Source organism: Monodelphis domestica, chromosome 1, assembly GCF_027887165.1.
Source record: "Monodelphis domestica isolate mMonDom1 chromosome 1, mMonDom1.pri, whole genome shotgun sequence".
Lineage (NCBI taxonomy): Eukaryota > Metazoa > Chordata > Mammalia > Didelphimorphia > Didelphidae > Monodelphis > Monodelphis domestica.
In genome coordinates, this window is record NC_077227.1 from 604,524,063 (window position 1) to 604,545,033 (window position 20,971).

The 20,971-nt window shown below is 37.6% G+C and overlaps 1 protein-coding gene across 6 annotated transcripts in view; it reads right to left on the reverse strand.

Moving 5' to 3' along the window:
- The window catches only part of ENTPD6 (ectonucleoside triphosphate diphosphohydrolase 6), a 53,580-nt gene extending 32,959 nt beyond the window's left edge, over positions 1-20,621 (reverse strand). Inside the window, exons 1-4 of one of the 6 annotated variants that reach the window (XR_459060.3) lie at positions 20,410-20,578; positions 18,512-18,591; positions 6,885-7,203; positions 923-999 (exon numbers count right to left, since the gene is read on the reverse strand). Coding sequence is in view for 4 of the 6 variants with exons in the window: in XM_007476605.3 (XP_007476667.1) it covers positions 923-999; positions 6,885-7,173 (366 nt within the window). In the remaining 2 variants the exon portion in view is untranslated. Of the gene's footprint in view, positions 1-922; positions 1,000-6,884; positions 7,204-18,511; positions 18,592-20,409 lie in introns of all 6 variants that reach the window. The other 5 variants (XM_007476605.3, XM_007476606.3, XR_008915597.1 and 2 more) reach the window with 5 other exon arrangements.
- Positions 20,622-20,971: the final 350 nt, after the last annotated feature.

Sequence of the window (20,971 nt, forward strand, 5' to 3'; positions counted from 1 at the left end):
ATTCCTTATACTTCACAACAACCATGAGAGACAGATGCCATTATTATTCCTGTTTAACAGATGAAGAAACTGAGGCAAACAGATTAAATGACTTATCCAGGGTCAAACAGATGCTAAGTATCTGAGACTAGATTTGAACTCAGGTCTTCCTGCCTCCAAGCCCAGTGCTCTTTCCACTGTATCATCTAGTTTGATAATACCATTACTTCAGGTCATTACAATCCCAATGGAATATTAATCTCAAGGTAGGTGAGAAATAGACATTAATTCTCAAGAAGAATAAGTCAGTGGCTTTCTGTAATTCTGTACTCATCCTTCAAATATAAGCTCTTAGTTGGTGGGGTAGTGGTGATTTATTGCAAACTTTTTGCAAATTACTGCTTATTTATGAAGCTCAGGGCTTTCTTCCTTTTGTTCCTTCTTTCCTTTCCCTCCCTTTCTCCCTCCCTCTCTCTCTCTTTATCTTCTATCTTAGAATCAGTACTGAGTACTGGTTCCAAAGCAGTCTCTAGGCCTGCCTCTCAGTCCACTTGGCCATCTAGCTGCCCTTCTGTTATTTGTAATAGGGAGTCTTGTTGTTAAAATACGCATTATTAATGGAGATTACAAATTCAATTATTAATTTGCCACATTTTTATGTGGCAAAGAGAGTTGGTTTGAAAATTAGTGTAGGGGCAGCTGGGTGTTTCAGTAGATAGTCAGGTCTGGAGATGGTAGGCCCTGGGTTCAAATATGGCCCTCAGACACTTCTTAGTTTTGTGACTCTGGGCAAGTTACCTAACCCCAATTGCCTAGCCCTTATTGCTCTTTTGTTTTGAAACCAATACTTAGTATTACTTCTAATACAGAAGGCATGTTTTTTTTTAATCATCATAAAGAAAAATTTCATTTAAATACAGTGCATTAATGAAAACAAAGTTACCTTTTCAACATCATCGGCATAAGCAGAAAGTCCTGGCTTCAGTGCTTTGAATGTTTCATGGGTCAAAGTGGGAGTTTCTAGGAAGAAAAAAAGTTAAAAGGAAAAATCACTGTTATGTGAAATTTGTTTAAATTAGATCTTTTTTGTGAATAATACCACTATGAAATTTTGTCAACCTCTCTATAAGCATGGATGATATAATTTTTAATAGTAGATGTTGAAAAAACATCATAAAATATCAACCCTAAAATATTTCATAACTTATAAAACTGTACATGTTGGGAAAAATATCATCCCTTTCAGTATTTACTTTATCTTTGATCTTTCCAATCTTGCTTGACTAGGTAGATTTGAAATATTATATAATGGTGTTCTGGGATCTTAGAATATTTCTTCCCTAAAGTTGTTTTATGTTCAACAAAGTTAATATTTGGTGATCAGCTAAAGGAAAAGAACCACGTTTTGGATAATGTAAAACTGAACAAAGTAGCCAAACATAATCTGTCTTGGTGGATACATTTTAGGATTCTGTTGCATCATATTCAACTTTCTTTTGCCTTTTATTTTGAAGGTTAGCTTGTATTTCCTGAGCATGTTCTGCTTAAGGAACAGATCAAAACAGGAATTTTCTAGATCACAAGTACAAATTTTGAGTACAAATTTAGGGTGGGTGAGTGAAACTAGAAAAACTCGGGGGTGGGGTGGGTATGTTTTTCAAAGATCCTACTCCCTCCTCTCATTCTATAAACAAAAAAAAAATCTTGCCTTAAAATTTTCCTATCTCCCCCCCTACCCCCCTTTCCCCGGCTCTGGTTTTTACAGCTAATTTTAAATATAGCAAATGTGATAATTTTATGTGGGAACCAAGTTTTTTGTAAGATGCTTATGTAAGTGACTATTGCTCTGTAGAGTGCTTTAATTTTTTTAATGATGCATTTAAAAATTTTGCATCAGTCATTTCAGGAAAAGCTAGGACTCTCTTTGTAACAAAGAAAAGCAATTAAGCAAAATATCTGAAAGAGGGATTAGGTTTGAAAATGTATACAACATTCTATTCCTGTAGATATGTTTTATTATTTGTTCTCTGGGACTATTATTATTACTTTTTAAATTTACTCAATGTTTGGCTTACTTTCAGCTATCTTTTAATTTACATTGTTGTCACTGTATATAATTTTTTTGTTCTGTTGATTTCACTCTCTTATAAATCTTTCCAATATTTCTCTGAATTTTTCATTCATCATTTCTTTTCAACAACATTCCATTACATTTGTACTTCACAATTCTTTCAGTCACTGACCAAATGATGAACAACTACTTTGTTTTTAGATCTTTGCTACCACAAACAGTGCTTCTATTAAGATACAGGTTTTACATTGAATCTTTGTTTTTTATATTTGACCTTTTCAGGGTACATATCCAATAGTGGGATCACAGGATCAAACTTAAAACACACACACACACACAAACCTTGTACTTTACACTTTAAGGCAGAAGATTGGTAAGGGCTAGGCAATTGGGGTTAAGTGAATTGCTGAGGTTCACACAGCTAGGAAGTATGTGAGGTCAAATTTGAACCCAAGTCCTCCTGAATCCAGGCCTAGTTTTCTATTCACTAGGCCATCTTGCTGCCCTTCAAATGTCTTAAAAAAAAAACAAACTACTATGTATATCATAATTTCCCACCTTCTAACACAAAAGAATTTTAGATTGCTATCTAAACCTTAATTAAAAACAACAACAACAAATGAAATGTCCTTAATAATTCATGAGCCAGTTCAAAGAACTATACAAAAATATGCTAAATTAAGAGAAAAATGTAATGAATGTTATATGATACAAATTTGTGAATGAGTTTGTATCAAGAAAAAAATTTTAAATGCACTTAAATATTAAGCTAATAAATATATAATAATATAAAGGAGAAAATTATAGCAAAAGCAGGCAGAAAACTCCCCCAAAAGTATAAATTTAGAGAATGACAAAAAGCAAATTCAACAGTGGAGACTGGAAGAGGTGTTCTTAGACTTATAAATGTTGGAAATTTCACCATTGGGAAATTTCATACTTGAAAAATTTCCTACTGATAGTCTATTGGAATGTGAACCCCCCCCCTTGGCATGGGAGGGTCCTTCTCCTCCCTACTTAAGATTACTTTAGGACAGAAACCTTTTGCTGAACAATGGAAAGGGCTTTGACCTATGCTTAAGCATAGAACAGGAAGTTCTTTGAGTCATGATTGATTTTAGAATTGATACAATAGAGATACTTGGAATGACAGAACCAGGTCTTGGAACTTCCAATCTCCACCCTACTCAGGGTAACAGGATTTAGGAAGGGCTGCAGCAAAGGATCAAGATTTAATTATTTGAGAATATGACCTCCAACAGACATGTGCAAAGCCACAGACCTCTGGGCGGTCCTGGGTTAAGCTAGAGCCACCATTGGCACAGGGAAGACATGGACAGTGATTGGTAGATGTGAGAACTGAGGGGAGGGAACTTGGATGGTTTCCTTAAAGATAGCGGGGTCTGAGGAGTAGGGAGGTTGGAGAAGTTTTGCTCTGAGAGGTTGTGCTCTGAGAAGCTTGCTCTGAAGGAAGCTGGAGGTGGAGGCCCCTGAGACTGTTTCTCCATTTTGGTCACGTGAGTGATAGGGACTGATCTCTTTTCTTTGCCTCAGCTATCTAAGGGCTTGGGCCTTTTGGCCCAGCCTAAACAGAGAGGGTATTTAAGCCCTATTCCCTTCTCTCTCTCTCTCTCTCTCTCTCTCTCTCTCTCTCTCTCTAATACCTTTCTTCCTCCTGTTTGTAATTAAACTCCATAAAAGGTTGACTGCTGACTTGAGTTTTCATTAAGGAATTACATAGCTGAATTCCTTGGCGATCTTAAATCAATATATATCAGTCTTTTAAGGTGATTTCCTTGTCACATTGTGGTGACCACGAAGGGTTAGTAGCAGCAGGGTTAAGAAGTAGGAGTAGGCATTCTGAAAATGGAAAGTGGAGTCTTTTTTTTTTCTGCTTTAAGAATTTATTAGTCTATTTGATTGGGTGGGTGGGGACTTATTGAGTTTCCAGATGGCTGAAATGAATGGGACATCCATACATAGTTAATATAGAACTTTATTACTCTTAATAATTTATCACAAAATTCAGTGCAAAATTTCATGGATATGGTATAGTTGTTTCAAATTTCCATTTCAGAATAGCTAGTTAATTATATTAACACTTTGCTTGCAGGCTGATCTTTACAAATGACCTTAAAAATTGAAGTAGAAAATTTACTTTTTTAACTCTCCCTTTTCCTCTTCAAAACATGTTCAGTTTTGACAGTCCTTAAAATGTACAACTTTACGGTTACACATCCTTAACATCAGGAACTACCAGTTCACTACCTTATCAAATGTGCCTCCCTGTCCTCTTCTGTGGACTATTTTAATACACTGAAACCAGTTATGGTCTTGGGTGGGTAGAAAGCATAAGGAAACCTTATCTTAGAAGGGTACTGATTTAATACCAAGCTCTAGTTTGGCTACTGGTTACTCAGATCACATATCTAGATCATTTCCAAGACAACTTACTGTCCATATTTCAGGGAGAGCTTCTAACTCTGTACTGTGTATTTACTGTATGTGACTTCCCTAAGACTGCAGAACTCTTACTTGCCTGAACTTTTAGTGCCTGATTGTTTCCCTCTGTCTTGGATTGAATCTCTGGATAAGACCTCCTTTGATTCCTCCTATTATCTTCTTAATATAGCTGACCTCCCCATCCTAGCATCTACTTTTTCTAGGTTTTCTCTGACCTTTTATTGTCTGTGTTCTGGTATAAAAAACAGACAAATTCAGAAATTGCATAAGTAAGGACAAGAAGCAGTGGGTGCCATTCTTGGTCAAGGTCAGAGTCTGAGATGCAAGGCAAGGGAGGCAGGCACAAAGGGCTCTGAATCAAATGAATCTCTGTTAAGAGCCATGCCTAGTACTCTGGGATAGAAGCTGTTTTGTCCACCAGTAAGAGTTTTAATTTTCAGATGCCCAGGCTTTTTTATAGTTTAGCTTCATTATCTTTCTGGAATTTTTTGGTTGTCACAGGGACAATATTCTTTTTTTTACTGCCTAGTCTTCAAGGAGTCAAGAAATCCTGTAAGTACAGTTTCAAACACAGACTTTCATAGAATTGTATAGATCATCCAGTTCAAACTCAATTTACTATGAGCCAACTCAGATCCATCATCTTGCTTAAGAACAGATTATTTTTTTTCCACTTAAGAAAATATCTTTGGGGAAATGAAGAAAAAGAAATTATCCATTTACATATACTTCCTGAAACTCAACAAGAATGCTGAAAGGCCTATTACTATTGAACTTCACTACTCTAATCATATCTTCTTTGTTATTCCATTTCTTTCCCTTTTCCTTCATTTCAAGTTATACATGAATCAAGAGCTCTTCATTAATGATAAAGTTTTCTCTTCATTTTAGAGAAAAAGCTACAAAAGCTACAACCAGACAGTAATATCCCAACGGAATGGACAGTGTCAGATAACTGTCTGTAGACAAAGTTTAGCACATAGTTACTCCTTAACAAACACTTGATAAACTAACAAGTGCCTTCTTTACTGTGCTTGGAGCATCAATCCAAAAGAATTGCACAAAAGAGGTATATATAAGAGTTCTTGCTTCATGTAAGTGAACCATTTTGCAGACCTCTCTGTAAAGCAATTTCTATAGAATACAAATTTGTCTGCACATGTAGGGAAGGAAGGGAAGAAGATAGGGAGCCATCAAAGATGTGGGCTAGTGACAGAGAAGTGAGAGCAGGAGAAGGAACACATAGGGGCTGGGGCCAGACATGTGGAGCCCAGACAGACAGGAGATGTGTGACACATGGGGACTGGGGACAGGCACATGATATCTGAACAGACGCACAGAAGACCTGATCAAGCAGCAGTGGTGGTATCTCCAAGAATCTGTGCTTCTGCTTTGACTTGGAGGGTTTTTTTGGGGGGGCAGGGAGGTTGTAGGAGAATGAGGGGCTATCGAGTACTGAGCCAAGGGGCAGGAGCAGGGAGAGCACAGTGCTATACAAGAAAGTTAAATAGGTCTTTTTTAGGATGTGGATTTCTTTCAGAATTCTTTACATGAAGTCAAATTTTCACAATGTAAATTTATATAAAGTAAGAACTGTCTGTATAATATGCCACCACCATTAAAGCATAACACAACAAAAATTTGGTGTTTCCATTTTTCTCTAAAGGCACTCTGGAAAAGCCAAGTTGGAGTAACCTCTAGGAAAAAAGAGCATTATCCCTAAATCTCCATCTAATTTTTGTTTCATAAAATATTATAGAACATCGAACCATACTTTCTGGCCTGGAAGGGAATTTAGAGACCATTTGAACTGAGTGCCTCATTTTACAAGTGAGCATATAAACCCAGAAAGGTTCAATGATTCTCTTTACTTCTATCTGATCCCCAAAAGATCCTCAACCTGTCTTTTGGTGTAGCTGTATGCTCTGGGGGAATCATAGCAACCATGTGCCAGGAGGGTCCTCATAGTCTACTTTAGGAAATCTTCACTCCAACAACATCCTTTCAAAGCAGGAACACAATGCAGCAGATAGAGGGCCAACCTCCAAGTCAGTGAGACTTGGGTTTGAGTCTCACTTCTGTCCTATATAAGGCTGTGAAGCCTTGGGCAAATCCCTTAATCTCCAGGGCGGTAAGCATATCTCACTAAGATATTATTTGCAGAAGAGTTGCTGATATGGATTAGTGAAGACTGTTCTCACTAAAAGATCCTGTGAGGGAGGAAGTCATAGCTTCAGATGAGTGAAACAAAGCAAAACATATCATTAGCCAACAGAGAATGGTGATACAAATAAGGAAAAATGAAAAACATAAATTCAAATGAAGGAAAACAAAGAAAATTAGACCTGTGTTTCCATCTTCTTGGTCATACCTTTTGAAGTCTGGGTGAACTTAAAGATGTGTATTCGGGTTCCAGTGCTTCCAGCATCAAACATAATTCCATAGAATATTGCTTGATTAGTTGCCACAGATTTCTCATGGTATTGTTGACTTCTTGTCCCCACAGCAGTCTCTGTTATGCTGAAGATTCTTTGGGTAGCAAAGGCCCACCTCCATTTCACATATGCAACATATATGAACAGACATACAAACAGTCCCAATGGATAGGCAATTTTAGATATCTTCATGTTGCCATTACTATTTCTCAATGTTTTTCTCATTTCTTTGGATATCAGAATTTTGTGTTACAACTGTCAGAAAGGAAAAGTAAGGTATATTTTAGCCAACAAGGTATTTTATTAAAATAACTATTTTATGTATAAACCTCATTGTAGCCACGGAATCAAATCTCTACCAGAAACTGTTTCAAATGTTTTCTTTTCCTTGAACAGAAACAAAACTTGAAACATTCTGAAGTTACTGGACAATCAATTGATCTGTGAAATGGTACAAGTTTTAAAACTGGTCACTGACATGATTTTTTCTCTTTTTTATGGATATAATTTTGATTGTTACTCTAGTGATATCACTTTTATGCTTATTTTTGTTAATATAGTACTTTTCGCAAAATTGTGAACACCATGTACCCATAATTTTGTGTTCTTTTTGCACTTATTTCATATACATCTTTTCAGGCAGTGATGACTTGGCTTTACACACTTGTTTTCCATAGCAACACAACATTCCATCATGTTGATAAGCTATAGTTTGCTTATTAGCTAGTTGCCACCCTAGGGCCTTTGTGTTGTTTCCAGTCTTTTGTAATTCTAAGTAGTTGGAAAAAATATTTGAATGGTCCTTTCTTTTTGAGTTATATCCTTGAAGCATATTCCTCTAAAATAAAATTACTAGGTCAAATGATATGAACGGTTGTATAGCCTTTATTAACATTATCATAAAACTGTTCTATAGTGCTACTAGCAATTGTTTATGTTTCCCTGTATCCTTTCCAATGCTAGGTTTCGCAATTATTTTTTGCTATCTGAATGTCCCTATAATTGTACCTTTAAGTTGTTTCATATTTTTTTAGTTACTTCTGAGAATTTATATTTGGAAATGTATTGTATTTTTTGCAGAGAACTTGGGATCTAGATGGTGATCTTCCATATTTAAGCCTGTTCTTTACAGATGATTATGGATAAGTTTTTATTTGCTAGATTTTTCACATCCTCTACACAGAAAGTAGTCCACAATATTTACTATATCTTTTTCCTTTTGTTTCCTTTACTGCCATTTATAGCAAAAAAGCTTATTATGTAAAACAGTGGATTGTTTTTTTATTCCTGCAAGTACTTTCTTGCTTTATACTTCAGGCAGTCACTAATCATTTATTAAGTGCCTATGTGCCGGGTACTCTGACAAATACTAGGGATACAAAGAGAGGCAAAAAACTGCCCTGAAGAAGATCAGAATCTCCAGTGGAGACAGCATGCTAAGAACAATGATATATATAAATAAACAATATATATAAAGGAGAAATTGGAGATAATCAACAGAGGGAAGAAACTATCATTAAGAATGACTGGGAAGGGTTTCTTGTAGGAAGTGGGGTTTTAGTAGACTTGAAACAAGGAAATACAGATAAAGAGGGAAGAATTCCAGGTACAGGAGGCAGTCAGCAAAATGTAGAATTGTGAGATGGAATATCTTGTTGAAGGAATATCTGTAAGGTGACATCTTTCCTCCCTTCAATGTACTTTGGATCACATATTATGTAAGACTGGAAGGGGCCAGGTTATGAAGGCCAATGAATGCCAAACATTAGATTTTATATTTGATCCTGGAGGCAATAAGAAGCCAGGGGACTTTACTGAACAGAGGAATAATATGGCCAGATTTGAGCATTATGAAGATCAATTTGACAGTGAATCTGACATGAGGAAATCAACAAGTGGGATATTGCTATAGGGCAATCATGAGGTGATGAGGACCTAGACCAGGGTCATGGGAATCAGAGGAGAGATAAGGGCATATATGTTGCAAAAGATAGAAGTAATATAACTTGGAAACAGATTGGATGATATGGGGAGTCAGAATGAGGAGTTGATTATGACATCTATTTTATGAGCCTGGGAAACTGGAAAAATGGTTGCTTTTCACAATAATAGGAAAATTAGGAAGAAGGGAGATCTTGGAGCAAAAGATAAGAGTTTAGTTTTGGACATGCTGAGTTTAAGATGTCCTTAAGACATGCAGTTGTGGAGTAGCTGGGTGGTTCAGTGGATTGAGAACCAGGCCTTAGAGATGGGAGGTCTTGGGTTCAAATCCGACCTCAGACACTTACTTCCTGGCTGTGTGACCCTGAACAAGTCATTTAACCTTAGCTTAGCCCTTACCACTCTTCTGCCTTAGAACCAAAACACAGTATTGATTCTAAGATGGAAGGTAAGAGTTAAAAAAAAAAAGCCATGCAGTTTGAGATATCTAACAAGTAATTGGAGATGGAAGGACGATGGTTAGGAGAGAAGTTAGGGCTGTATAAGTAGATCTGGAAATCATTATCATTAAGAGATGATAATTTAATCCATGAAAGCTAATGGTAAAGCATAATAGTATAAAGGGAGTGTAAGGATGGGTGCATGAAGGATTTTTGAAAATTAGAGGGTCCAGAATAGAATCTTAGGGAATACTCATGATTAGCAGGAATGATCTGGATGAATATCTAGCAAAGGAGACTTGAGAAGAAGCAGATCATATAGGTAGGAGGAGAAACCAGGATATAGTAGTGTCACAGAAACCTAGATGGAGAAGTGGACTAAGAAAAGAGCATTATTGACAAAGTCAAAGTCTATTTTAACAGGCCAAGACAGTCAAGAGACCATTTGATTTGGCAGTTAAGAGATTGCTGGTAACTTTTGGGAATGCAATGTTAGTGGAATGATAGGATCAGAAACTAGATTGTGCAAATTAAGAAGAGAATGAGAAGAAACGAAATGGAAGCACCAATTATAGATGGTCTTCTCAAGGAATTTAGCCACAAATGGGAGGTGATATATGCGCTGACAGCTAGCAAGGATGGATGAAGTGAGGGATTTTTAAAAGGATGATGCCATTAATTCTCTGGAAACCCCATTAAATTCCTATTAGGATTAAAAAGTGTTATTTAAGAGCATTCTAGACTAATGATTTATTACATTTATAGCACCTTCTTAAAAATAACTGCTATACATTTATTTATTTTGGTTAAGGGATCCTTTACTCAATGGCTTTAGTAACGAACTAAAACAATGCCCAATTATTCAGTTATGCTATTTAGTAAGCATCTTAATACTATTCCAAAACAATTATGAATTTTTTAGATTTGAAAAGGGTAGAAGGCCAGGCAGAAGAAGAGATAGTCTAACTAGAAATTGCAGCTTTAGAAGCACGGCATCTAAGCAGTTACAGGAAGTACTTTCTAACATTAAAGGTTTCAAAGATTGAAATAAGTTAGCTGGTAGAATGTTGGAACTTACTAAATATTTGCTGATTAAATAAATCACACGTTTGAGAGATCTTAATTACTGGGAGTGCTCAAGCAAAGAATCACATTATTTCAGGGTTAGATGAAGATGCCTCTAGTCCAGCCTATATCCAAAAGAGACTTGCTACTATAACACTCTGGAAAAGTCAATTCTTGGCTGGATATCTCCAGTATAGAAGAACCCACTATCTCCCTGAACCAGCCCACCCTACTTTTGGATAACTCTCATTGTTGGGAAGTGTTTTCTTAAATCACACTAAGAGTCTCCCGTAGTTAATTCTACCAAGTGATCCTGATTCTTCCCTCTTGGGGCAGAACAAGTCTAATCCCATTTCTACCCAACAATCTATCAAATATTTGGAGATGATAATCTCAACCATCTTCCTCTTACTCCACACCAGGCTTCTAATTTCCAGGCTAAATTTGGGTTCCTTCATTCAGTTTTCGTTTATATGGCATAAGGCCCTCTATTATTTCGGTTGCTCTCCCTCTTCAGGAGGCTCATCAGAACTGAGCACAATCCTTCAAATGTGGTCTGACCAAAATAGAGCATAGGAGGATGATTGCCATTTTATTCCTAGAATCCATTCATCTCATAATGTAGCTCCAGAGAGCACTGAATTTTTTGGTTTCTTTATTAGATTGCTGATTGCTAGCGAACTTATGCTACACTAAGTCCCCCAGATCTTTTTCAGGCAAACAGCAATCTAATCATGCCTCTGCCTTGTGAAGCTGATTTCTTGAACCCAAATGTAGGATTTTATATTTTTCTTTATCAAACATCATCCTATTAGATTTAGCCCAATGGCCTACCTTACAAGATCTGTTTGAAAAGTGCATTTGATTTGTATTGTGTCACTTGCAAATTTTTCATGAGGATGTTTCTAATGCCTTTATCTAAATCATTGATAACTTAAATACTGCAAAACCAAGCACAGAAACCTATAGTACTTCACTAGAGATCTCTGGGCCAACTTGATCTACAACCATGCAAAAACTACTCTGAGATACCAATGAAATCATTCACAAATTTATCTCACCATATAGCCCACATTTTCTTATCCTCTCCACAAGAAGAGCATGAAATACTTTATTATATACTTTGCTAAACTTTATCTATGGCATCCCCCCCACAGCTAGTTTAGTAAACCTGCCAATAAAAGAAATAAGATTAATCTGGCACAACCTTAATCACCTGCTCTGTGATCATTATTTCTATTTCTTCCCATTTAGTAATCAATGCTTTAAAAATCTGTACTAAAATTTGCCAGTAACTGAAGTCAAGGTCACTGGACTATAGCTGTACATTCCATTTTCTTATTTATTTATTTTCCTAAAACCATGATATTTATCTTTCTCCAGTTCTGCAGAACCTCTATGTTCTCCATGGTCTTTAAAATATCATCAATAAATGGCTCAGATATTACATCCACCAATTTTCAGAATCAACAAATGTAGTTATCTCATCTGGGCCAAATAAACTGAATTAATCAAGGGCAAATAAGTGCTTTTTAAAGATCTGCCTGCTTATCGGTATCAGTTTCGTTAGCTGTTCTTGTTTTGTTCTTTCCAGTAGAATATCATGCTTCTTTGCAATAGAAGGAAACAAGAGTTGGACAGGTCTGCCTTTTCTCTATGGTCTATTTGAAAACAATATTGTAGAGGAGATTCATGTATCTGGTAGAAGACTGGTCTAGATGACCTTCAATCTTAAGATTTTAGAACCAAAAAAATGCATCCAAAATGTAAGCGCATAGCCACTTTTCATTTTTTTCCTTTATACATTCAGTGCCTAGCACATTAATTAAAAGACACTAAGTTGAGGGTAGAGATTATATCTTATAGTTCTTTGAATTCTATAGTACTTTTTAATGGGATGTCACCTTGGAAGAAGATTTCCAGTGGAGTACTCCTTATGGATGTGTACTTCGTTTTAACATTTTTATCACTGACTTGAATAAAGGTAGAGATGACAGAACCTCAAATTTGCTGATGATACAATTCTAGGAGGGAGAGCTAACATAATGGATTACAGAATCAGAATGTAAAGATAAAATTTGATATTGGTAAATGTAAAGTCATGTTATTATTCAGTCATTTCATTTATGTCAGACTTTCTGGTCCTATTTTGGGTTTTCTTGGCAAAGGTATTAGAATGGTTTCCAGCTCATTTTACAGATGAAGCAACTAAGGCCAACCAGGGTAATTGACTTGTCCAGGGTAACACAGCTAGGAATCGGAAGCTAGATTTTAAGTCTTCTTGAATCTAGGCCCAGCACTGAGTTTTTATACTTGGGTTCATAAAATTAGCTTCACAAGTACAAGAGGGGAAAAAGTAAAGAGCAGTTTGTACAAAAAGATCTAGGATTATTATTATTAATGGACGTCAGATTCAATATTATCAATGTAGTATGGCAGTTGAGAAAGCTAATCTAATTTTTGGCTGTAGTAGGAAAGGCAGAGTACTAGGAACAGGAAGTGACAGTTTTGCTGTACTCTGCCCTGGTCAGACCACATCTAGAATATTACATTCAGTTCTGGGCATTAGATTTTAGGAAATATATCATCAATAAGCTGGAACCTGTTCAGAGGAAGACCACAAGGATACTAAAGGGCCTTCTGTTCATGCTAGGAGAGGATTATTTAAAAGATTGTGGATATTTAGCTTTTAGAAAACAGCATATAAAACATATCTTCATTTTGTCTTGTTCTGTTTCTTTTTTTAATCTTGAGATCTTAAAATGAAGATCAATGAGTGGAACTGTAAAAAGGTAAATTTAGGTTTTATGAAAAGTAAAGTTTTCTAATAATTAAAACTATCTCCAAGTGGAAAGAGATGCCTCAGGAGGCAGGGCTCTTGAACTTCAGGCCTTCAAACAAATTGTTAGGAGAATGGGGGCCCCTCCTTGTTCAAGTCCAGGTTGGATTACATGAACTCTGAGGTCCTTTACAAATCTTAGTGATTTTATTCTGTGAATATCTGATGCTAATGATGAATAAAAAAGATTGATCCCTTTTTACTATGCTGAAACAACGCAATACTGAAATATACCACACTGATCCTAAAAAAAATTCTATAAGATGTTTTACATAATAAAATTAATTTAGCATTCTTTATCATTTGCCTAATCAACTAGTCATTACCAACTCCAAACAAATGATTGTTTTAATCAATAAATATCTAAGTACCTACATGCAAGATACTTTGGCAATATAAAGAAATGTATGACAAAGTCCTAGGCCTCTAGTAGCCTGGAATATATACAGGGCTATAATATGTGTTAAACATAATTACCACTCAAGGGCAATAAATGCAAAGTGCCATGTAAGTGGTGTGGCCACTAAGTGGCGTATGATTCAGAAAAGGGAGTAATTACTTTCAAATGAAGGGAGGTTTTCATCTCTGGAAGGTAGAGAAGAGGGATGAGGAGGTAGAATGTAAGTCTGGCAAGAATTTATAAGATAAAATTCAGAGGCAAAAATCTCTAAACAGATTAAAGGGTATGGAAGGGGAGACTTTTAAAAACAGTGTCAGCAAAGTGTTTATTTGAGTATATTCCTCAAGGGACTAAAATGTAATTTGTCAGAGCAACAGAATGACATGATTTGCTTGGGACTGAAGATCTGCTTTTGAACTTGACTAAAGAGTTCATAAAACTAGTACAAATCCCACAAAACACACTTTTTTCTTAGAAAAACTGACCCAATATGTCAATACTCTGTAAATATTTCCCTTGGAGAAGTTCACCATCACGTAAAGCATTTCCATAACCAGAAGGAGACTATTTTGGCAGAAACTGAGGGTTCCTGTAGAGGAATAGTAATAAGCAGGCAAGGTGGAACCAACTGTGGAGCACTTTGAACCCAACCTAATAAGTATGGACTTTATCCTGGCAACAAGGTATGTCTGATAACTTTTGAATAGGGGAGTAACATGATGAAAAGGATGTTTCATCAAGCTTAATCTGGTGGTGAAAGATATGTCTAAAAAGATGGCTCAGGAGTAAAGAATGAGAGGGGCAAGGGCCTTGTGGACCACACAGGATTTTCACAATTACCCAGTATGCATACTTTCATTGAGAAAATAATCTAAAGGTGCTAGATCGGCACCCTTTAACATCACACAATATAAAACTTACTGTACTTTAGCATAGGAGAAACTTATTGATATGAGAATCACAACTAAATCTGGGTACAGTGAAATTACCAACTTGTCAGAGAAAATATGAGAATTAATGCAAAACTATTAGAAAGAATAAAATGAGGAAAAAGATATATAGATGTGAAGATAGTACAATTAGACCTATTTGGAACTGGCTGAATGGCTAGAGTCAAAGAGTACTCATTAGTGACTGGATGTCAGCAGAGTGCCCTAGGGATGGTTACTTAAGTCTTGTTCTATTTAACATTTTTATGATTCGTTTGGATAAAGACACAGATAGAATATTTGTCAAATTTATAGTTGATTAGAAGCTAGGAGGAAAGTTGGATGATGAGATTAAAAAATATCTTTATAAGAGTTGGTAGCACAGCAGATAAGAGTGCAAAGTCTGGAGTCAGGAGGACTTGGGTTCAAACTTGACTTCAGACACTCCCAGTTGTGTGACCCTGGGCAAGTCATTTAACCCCAATTGCCTAGCCCTTACTACTCTTCTGCCTTAGTATTAATTCTAAGACAGAAGGTAAGGGTTTAAAAAAATGAATCTTGCTAAGCTAGAGAGAACATTGGGCTCAACTTAATAGGATGAATCATAATAGGATTAATGTAAAGTCTTCATCTTGAGGTCAAATAACTAGCCTCACAAATAACAAGCTGGGAAAGTATGGTTAGATAATATGTAGCCTGTAAAAAGATCTGGTGGCTTTAATGGATTGTACACTCAATGTAATTTAGTTCATGTGACTTGGCACCCAAAAAGTAGCTGGCCTACGTGAGAGGCAAAGCTTCTGAGAATAAGATAGTGATTGTTTGCCCCAGTCAGATTCTATGTGGGTTATTGTTAAGGATGCCACAGTTTAGATGGACATAGATAAGGTGGGAGGTGTCAATAGAGGGCAAATAGGATAGTGAAAGTCCAAGTCACATGAGGACTGGATGATGGAGACGGAGATGTTTAGCTTGGAAAAGAGAGGACTTGGTAGAGAATATGAAAGTTGTGTTCCAGTATCAGAATGGCAACTACATGGAATGATTAGACAGAAGTCTGTTTCTCCCCAGAATCAGGAGCAAAGGGTGGAAATTTCCAAGGGGCAAATTTAGGCTTGATATAAAGACTTCCTAAAAATTAGAGCTATCTAAAAGTAGAATGAACTGCTATGACAGATGGCAGGCTCCCCACCACTGGATATTTTCAAGAAGAGGTTGAATGACCACTTGTCAGGAATGGTATAGGGAAGATTCCTTTTCAGGTATGGGTTGAACTAGATGGTTGCCATGTTCCCTTATGTAGCATGCAGTTAAAACAACTCTAACCTGACCTATTTAGAGAAGTTACTGATAACAGAAATGCAAAATGGATAAAGGAAAGGACATCAACACAGATTATTGTAGTTTTAAAGACAAACGTGACCAATGTAAATCAACTGCCATAATGAGATGAAGAGCCTAAAAATGAGCTTAATCAGAAAATACTTGATTATGGCAAAAAAAAAAGAACAATACTGATTTAGACTATATTTACATTTGAAAAATCTTAAAGAGGATGTTGGAAAACTATGAGCAATATTGCTACATGGTGATAATGATAGCTAGTACTCAGGGTTTACAAAGAGATTCAGAAATAATACCTCATTTTATCCTCAAAATAACCTTGAGAGAGGTGGATGCTATACCTATTTTACAGGTAATGAACCTAAGGCAAACAAATTAAGTGACTTGTCTAGTACTAGGTATCTGAAGCTGTTCTTCCCAACTCTGAGTCCATTGCTCACTCTACTTACTATGCCACCTAATTGCCTCTAAGCAACTATAGGTATCAGGAGAAGTCTATTTACTTAGGAAGCATAAATGCCTGGATTTAACTGAATTTACACAGGCAAAACCACGCAGAATAGGCCTTTAGCTGGGTTTTATAAGCACTTAAGAAACTTTGGTTAGGAGCAATCTGCTTAGTGATTTTAAAAACAAGAAAGAGAATGGTTGAGGCTCTCATTCAAATATATATTAAGTAGTGGCTTCTGATAGCCCAAAAGTCTGAAAACCATGGGGGCCAGAAAACACATTTCCTAATTGTAGATATTCTTAAAAGCACCACAAAAGGCAGATTGGGAGTTCAGAGAGATTCTAAAAGACCGCATAGTGCCTCAGGTGCCTAGCACTGTCTACTGGTTTTCCAAAGATGTCTTTTGGGGAAGGTCACACAAGGTTACATTTGACAGGCATGTCAATAACAAAAGTACAAAAAACCTGGTTCCCTTTAAAAAGTATCCTTTATGACAGTGTTGCTTCTGGTTTGCTATTTTCATATAAATGTGTAACTTTAACATTATCCTAAATCAATATTCCCTATGCATATGTGGATTTAATTGACCCTATAATTTACATATCAGATTTTTAATAGGTCACTGGAGATAAAAAAAAGGACTTTGTTAACTAGTTCCCCCTTTCCAGGTAGAAAGTGTTGAAAATACCAGAAAATAATTAAAAACCACCCCTTCCCCCCAAAGTTTGGATGTAGGTTAGATTTTTGGGTATACTGAATCCATTTAGTTAAGAAACATCTTTGGCAGGCCTCTTTCTGAACTTGGTGCCTGGGGATTAATATGAGAATTAAAAAAGGAACAGAAATTTAGAGTTGGAAGGGACTCCAGTGCCCATCTATTCCGGCCCATATCCCCCCAAAGAATCATTATTACAATATAAGCAACAAGAAGTCTTCCAGGCTCTGCTAGTTAGGTGGAGACCTATTATGGTAATTTTTATACTTTTTTGGACAGTTATATTTTTAAGTAAGTTTTGGGTAAGAAGAAGGCTTAGTGCAATGCACTGATCCAGGACAATCCAGAAGGATTTATGAGGAAGAATGCTATCCACATCCGGAGAAAGAATTGTGGGAGTAGAAACGCAGAAGAAAAACATATGATTAATCATGTGATTCGATGGGTACCTGATTGGAAATGGGTTTTGAACAACGATACATGTATAACCCAGTGGAATTGCTTGTCAGCTTGGGGTGGGGGGAAGCAAGAGTGGTGGGAAATATCATGAATCATGTAACCATGGCAAAAAATTGTAAAAAAAAAAATAAATAAAATTTACAAAAGAGGTCTAGCTTGAAAACATTGCATTATCCATTTATCACTAATTGTAGAATTTTATCATTAATGTTTTATTTTTTTGGAGATTGAGGTTTAGACCCTTTTAAAACATAAATATTTCTGGGAAGGGTAATATATGAAGCCATTATCAGTCATTAACAGATTAACACTGTAGTATGAATTAATTTCCCAAAATTTGTACCAAACAGTTCATGGACTTTGATAAGAGGGGTAAGGTACAGGACCAGAATATACTACTTGATTTAGGAAGGGAGAAAAGAGCCAACTGGGAGCAGCGTAAGGCAGTAGGTACCTAAAGAAAGATTTTGTAAGAGGGATAAAAGATGCTAAAGGGGAAAAAGGCCACCAAGAACTTCTTTTGTTTGTGCTTATTATAAAAGGTGAAATGAGGTTAATCAGATTTCACTAGAGGAAGTCAATTTTAAACCCAGGCTTAAGAAGTGATGGACACTGTGCTCCAGCCAAATTTCTAGGAATTAGGTTCCTAACAAATTTCCGGAAACATTAAACATTATTTGGCTTGAAAATAAGTCTTCCATTACTGAACCTATTGTCAGTAGAAGCAAGAGGCAGCCTGTTAACTAAGTATATAAGGTTTTTTGTTAAAGAAAATGAAAGGCTTATGAAGAAAAATGACCACAACATACACTAAAAACTTAAGTGAAAGAGTTTAAGTACATTAAAACCACAAAGTAAATCTTTAATAGTGTTAACCATGACTTCCTCTCCTTTCCACAAAAATATCAATTCTATTGTTATAGAAAAGTAGCAATTATAGCAAAATCCTTCTTAGCCAAAAAAGGATACTATAGCCCTACCTGCTGTTTCAAATTCCTGGTAGGCTCAATGTGGAATACTCTTATTTCTCCACCTATGGCATTGTTTACTTCCTCCCAGTCTTCCATTAAAGCATAATGTGAAGGAGAAAAAAAACAGACAGTAAGTCCTTTTCAAATTATTCTTTTTTTGGGGAAGAAGGGAAATATTTCTTGATTTGTCATTATATGAACTGTTAGCTAAAGGCTTTTTTTTTCTTTTTTATGTTTAGGTATACTGGGAACATATTTATTAGTAACAAGGAAGTATCTCTGGAAAAAAACTCAATTAATGAAATATTTATTAAATGCCTTTTATGTGCAAGGACCTGGGAATAAAATGGTAAAAACCAAAAAACCCCAGTATATTCTTTGGCCTCAAAAAGTTTGCAGTGGAATGAGAGAGGGAGAAAGGGCACCTAAGGTAAGTGTCATGGCTGGGTGAAATGTGATAAGTGCAAAGGAAGGGAATAGACAAAAAGTACTTTTAGTTAGGTGGGGGAGTGGTCTGGTGTCTAGTAAAGGTATTATGAAGGTGGCATCTGAGATAGGCCTTGAAGAGGATTTTAATAGGCAGTGATATGGAAATGTGTTCCAAGTACAGGGGACAGATTCCAAGAAAGCATAGTGGAGATAAAGGGCAGGTGACAATCTGGGAACTGAGAAGGATGGTTGGGACACAGTGTGTGAAAGAAGATTTAGAGCAGAAAGATAGGCTGTATCAGAATGCAGAGGCCTTCAAATATAATGCTGAGGAAGTTATTAGTTTATATGCAATGAGGAGCCTCAGGGGACAAATCTAGGGGACATCTGCAAAATCCACTCCAAAAGTTTCATTTGCAGAGCAGAAATTTTCAGTAGTGAATTCTGCTGTCAGGTGGAAACTCCAAGCACAGGTATGCACAGAGTAGCTGGCACAAGGTCAAGACTCAATTCGGACAAATCATAAAGCCCTGGATCTTCCATGTATGAGGAACCACCTTTCTTGTCCCAGGCAGCCTCAAGAGGGTGGGGCTGAGGCAGCTCGTGTGCACTAGAGGTGAGGGTCTGTGGTCAGGAAGAAGGCAGTAGACATCCATTTTCCCGAGAGGCTGGAGCTTCAAAGACAGCCACTGCCCAGTAGAATGCAACCTCTCTGAGGGCAGGGGGGCTGTTTTTCATGTCTGTTTTTGTATCTCCGCTGGGTTTAGCCTTCTGCTTTGCACATGCATGGATTTTTGTAAATGCAAGCTGAATTTGAATCAAATTAAATCCCACACCTTCTCCAGTCCAATCCAACAAACCGTAAGCCACAGGCTCTAGGGGGATACACTGACAAAATGAAAACCAGTGCTTGTAAAAGAGCTTGCATTTCGGGGTGTGGATGAATGAAACACAACACGCTCCGTGGCAACAGAAGCCCTTAAGCTTCCACTAGAAGGCATGAGTGAACGGAGCGCTCGGCTTGGGGTCAGGAAAAACCTAGTTCAAAGCCTGCCACAGACATTTACCCAGCTGGGTTCCCTCTGCCTGCCTCGGTTTCCCCGCCTCCACAATGGAGTTAATAAGAGCACCTTCCTCCCAGGATTGTGAAGACAAAGTCAGATAATATTTAAAGCGCTCTGGAAATATTAAGGCACTGCCTATATATAAGCTATTATCGTTATTGCCAGAGTTTGAGGGGTTGGGCTGGTTTTAAAGATATGTTAATAGATGCACCCATTGGATTCCACCTTCAGACAGTTCTATGTGGCAAGTCCAGGACCACGCCGCTAGTGTCCACCTCCTGCGGCTAATGGCTCCAAGAGGGGAATCACAAAGGTTTTCCTGGACGAACTAGGGCCTCGCAGCACAGGTTATACTGAGATTCCCGGGGCTGGGGCAGGGGCCGCCCACCTCTCCATCTCCCTTCCCTCACTCACCCTCCGCCTGCCGGCCGCGTTCCCGGAGCTAACCCCATCCAACGACGAGGTCTGTTCGCTCCTCCCCCAGCTCGTGCTGCTCTACAGCCTAGATCCACAGCGTACAGCGAGGACTCACGGCTCACCAGCCCAGGTCCGGCTCCGGCTCCGGGCTCCGGCTCCGGGCCCCGCCCCCAGCGGCCTCCGCGTCACGCGCCGTGGGAGGCGGAGCGTGGAAGAGGAAAGCCACAAAGCCACGCTCTAAGTGCGCAGGCGCCTCGCTCACGGTCTAGGCCCGGCGGCGAGGTCGGGAGAGTTGGGTCTACTTCTCATTCCCGCCCGTTCCCGCCCATTCCCTCTGCTTCTTTTCCAAGAGTTATTCGATAGATATAAAGAGGACCTCGGGGCCCGAGTCGAGCCCTACCCCCTCCGTCTACAAGTGAGGACATCGAGGCTAAGGAGAGTTAAATGACGTAGTTAAAGTCACACAGGTCATTCGAACCCAGGTTCTCTGATTCCAAGACCAGTTCTTCTCGTCGTACTAGTTTCCTTGGCCACTCATTCAGAAATTGAGAGCTTGAAG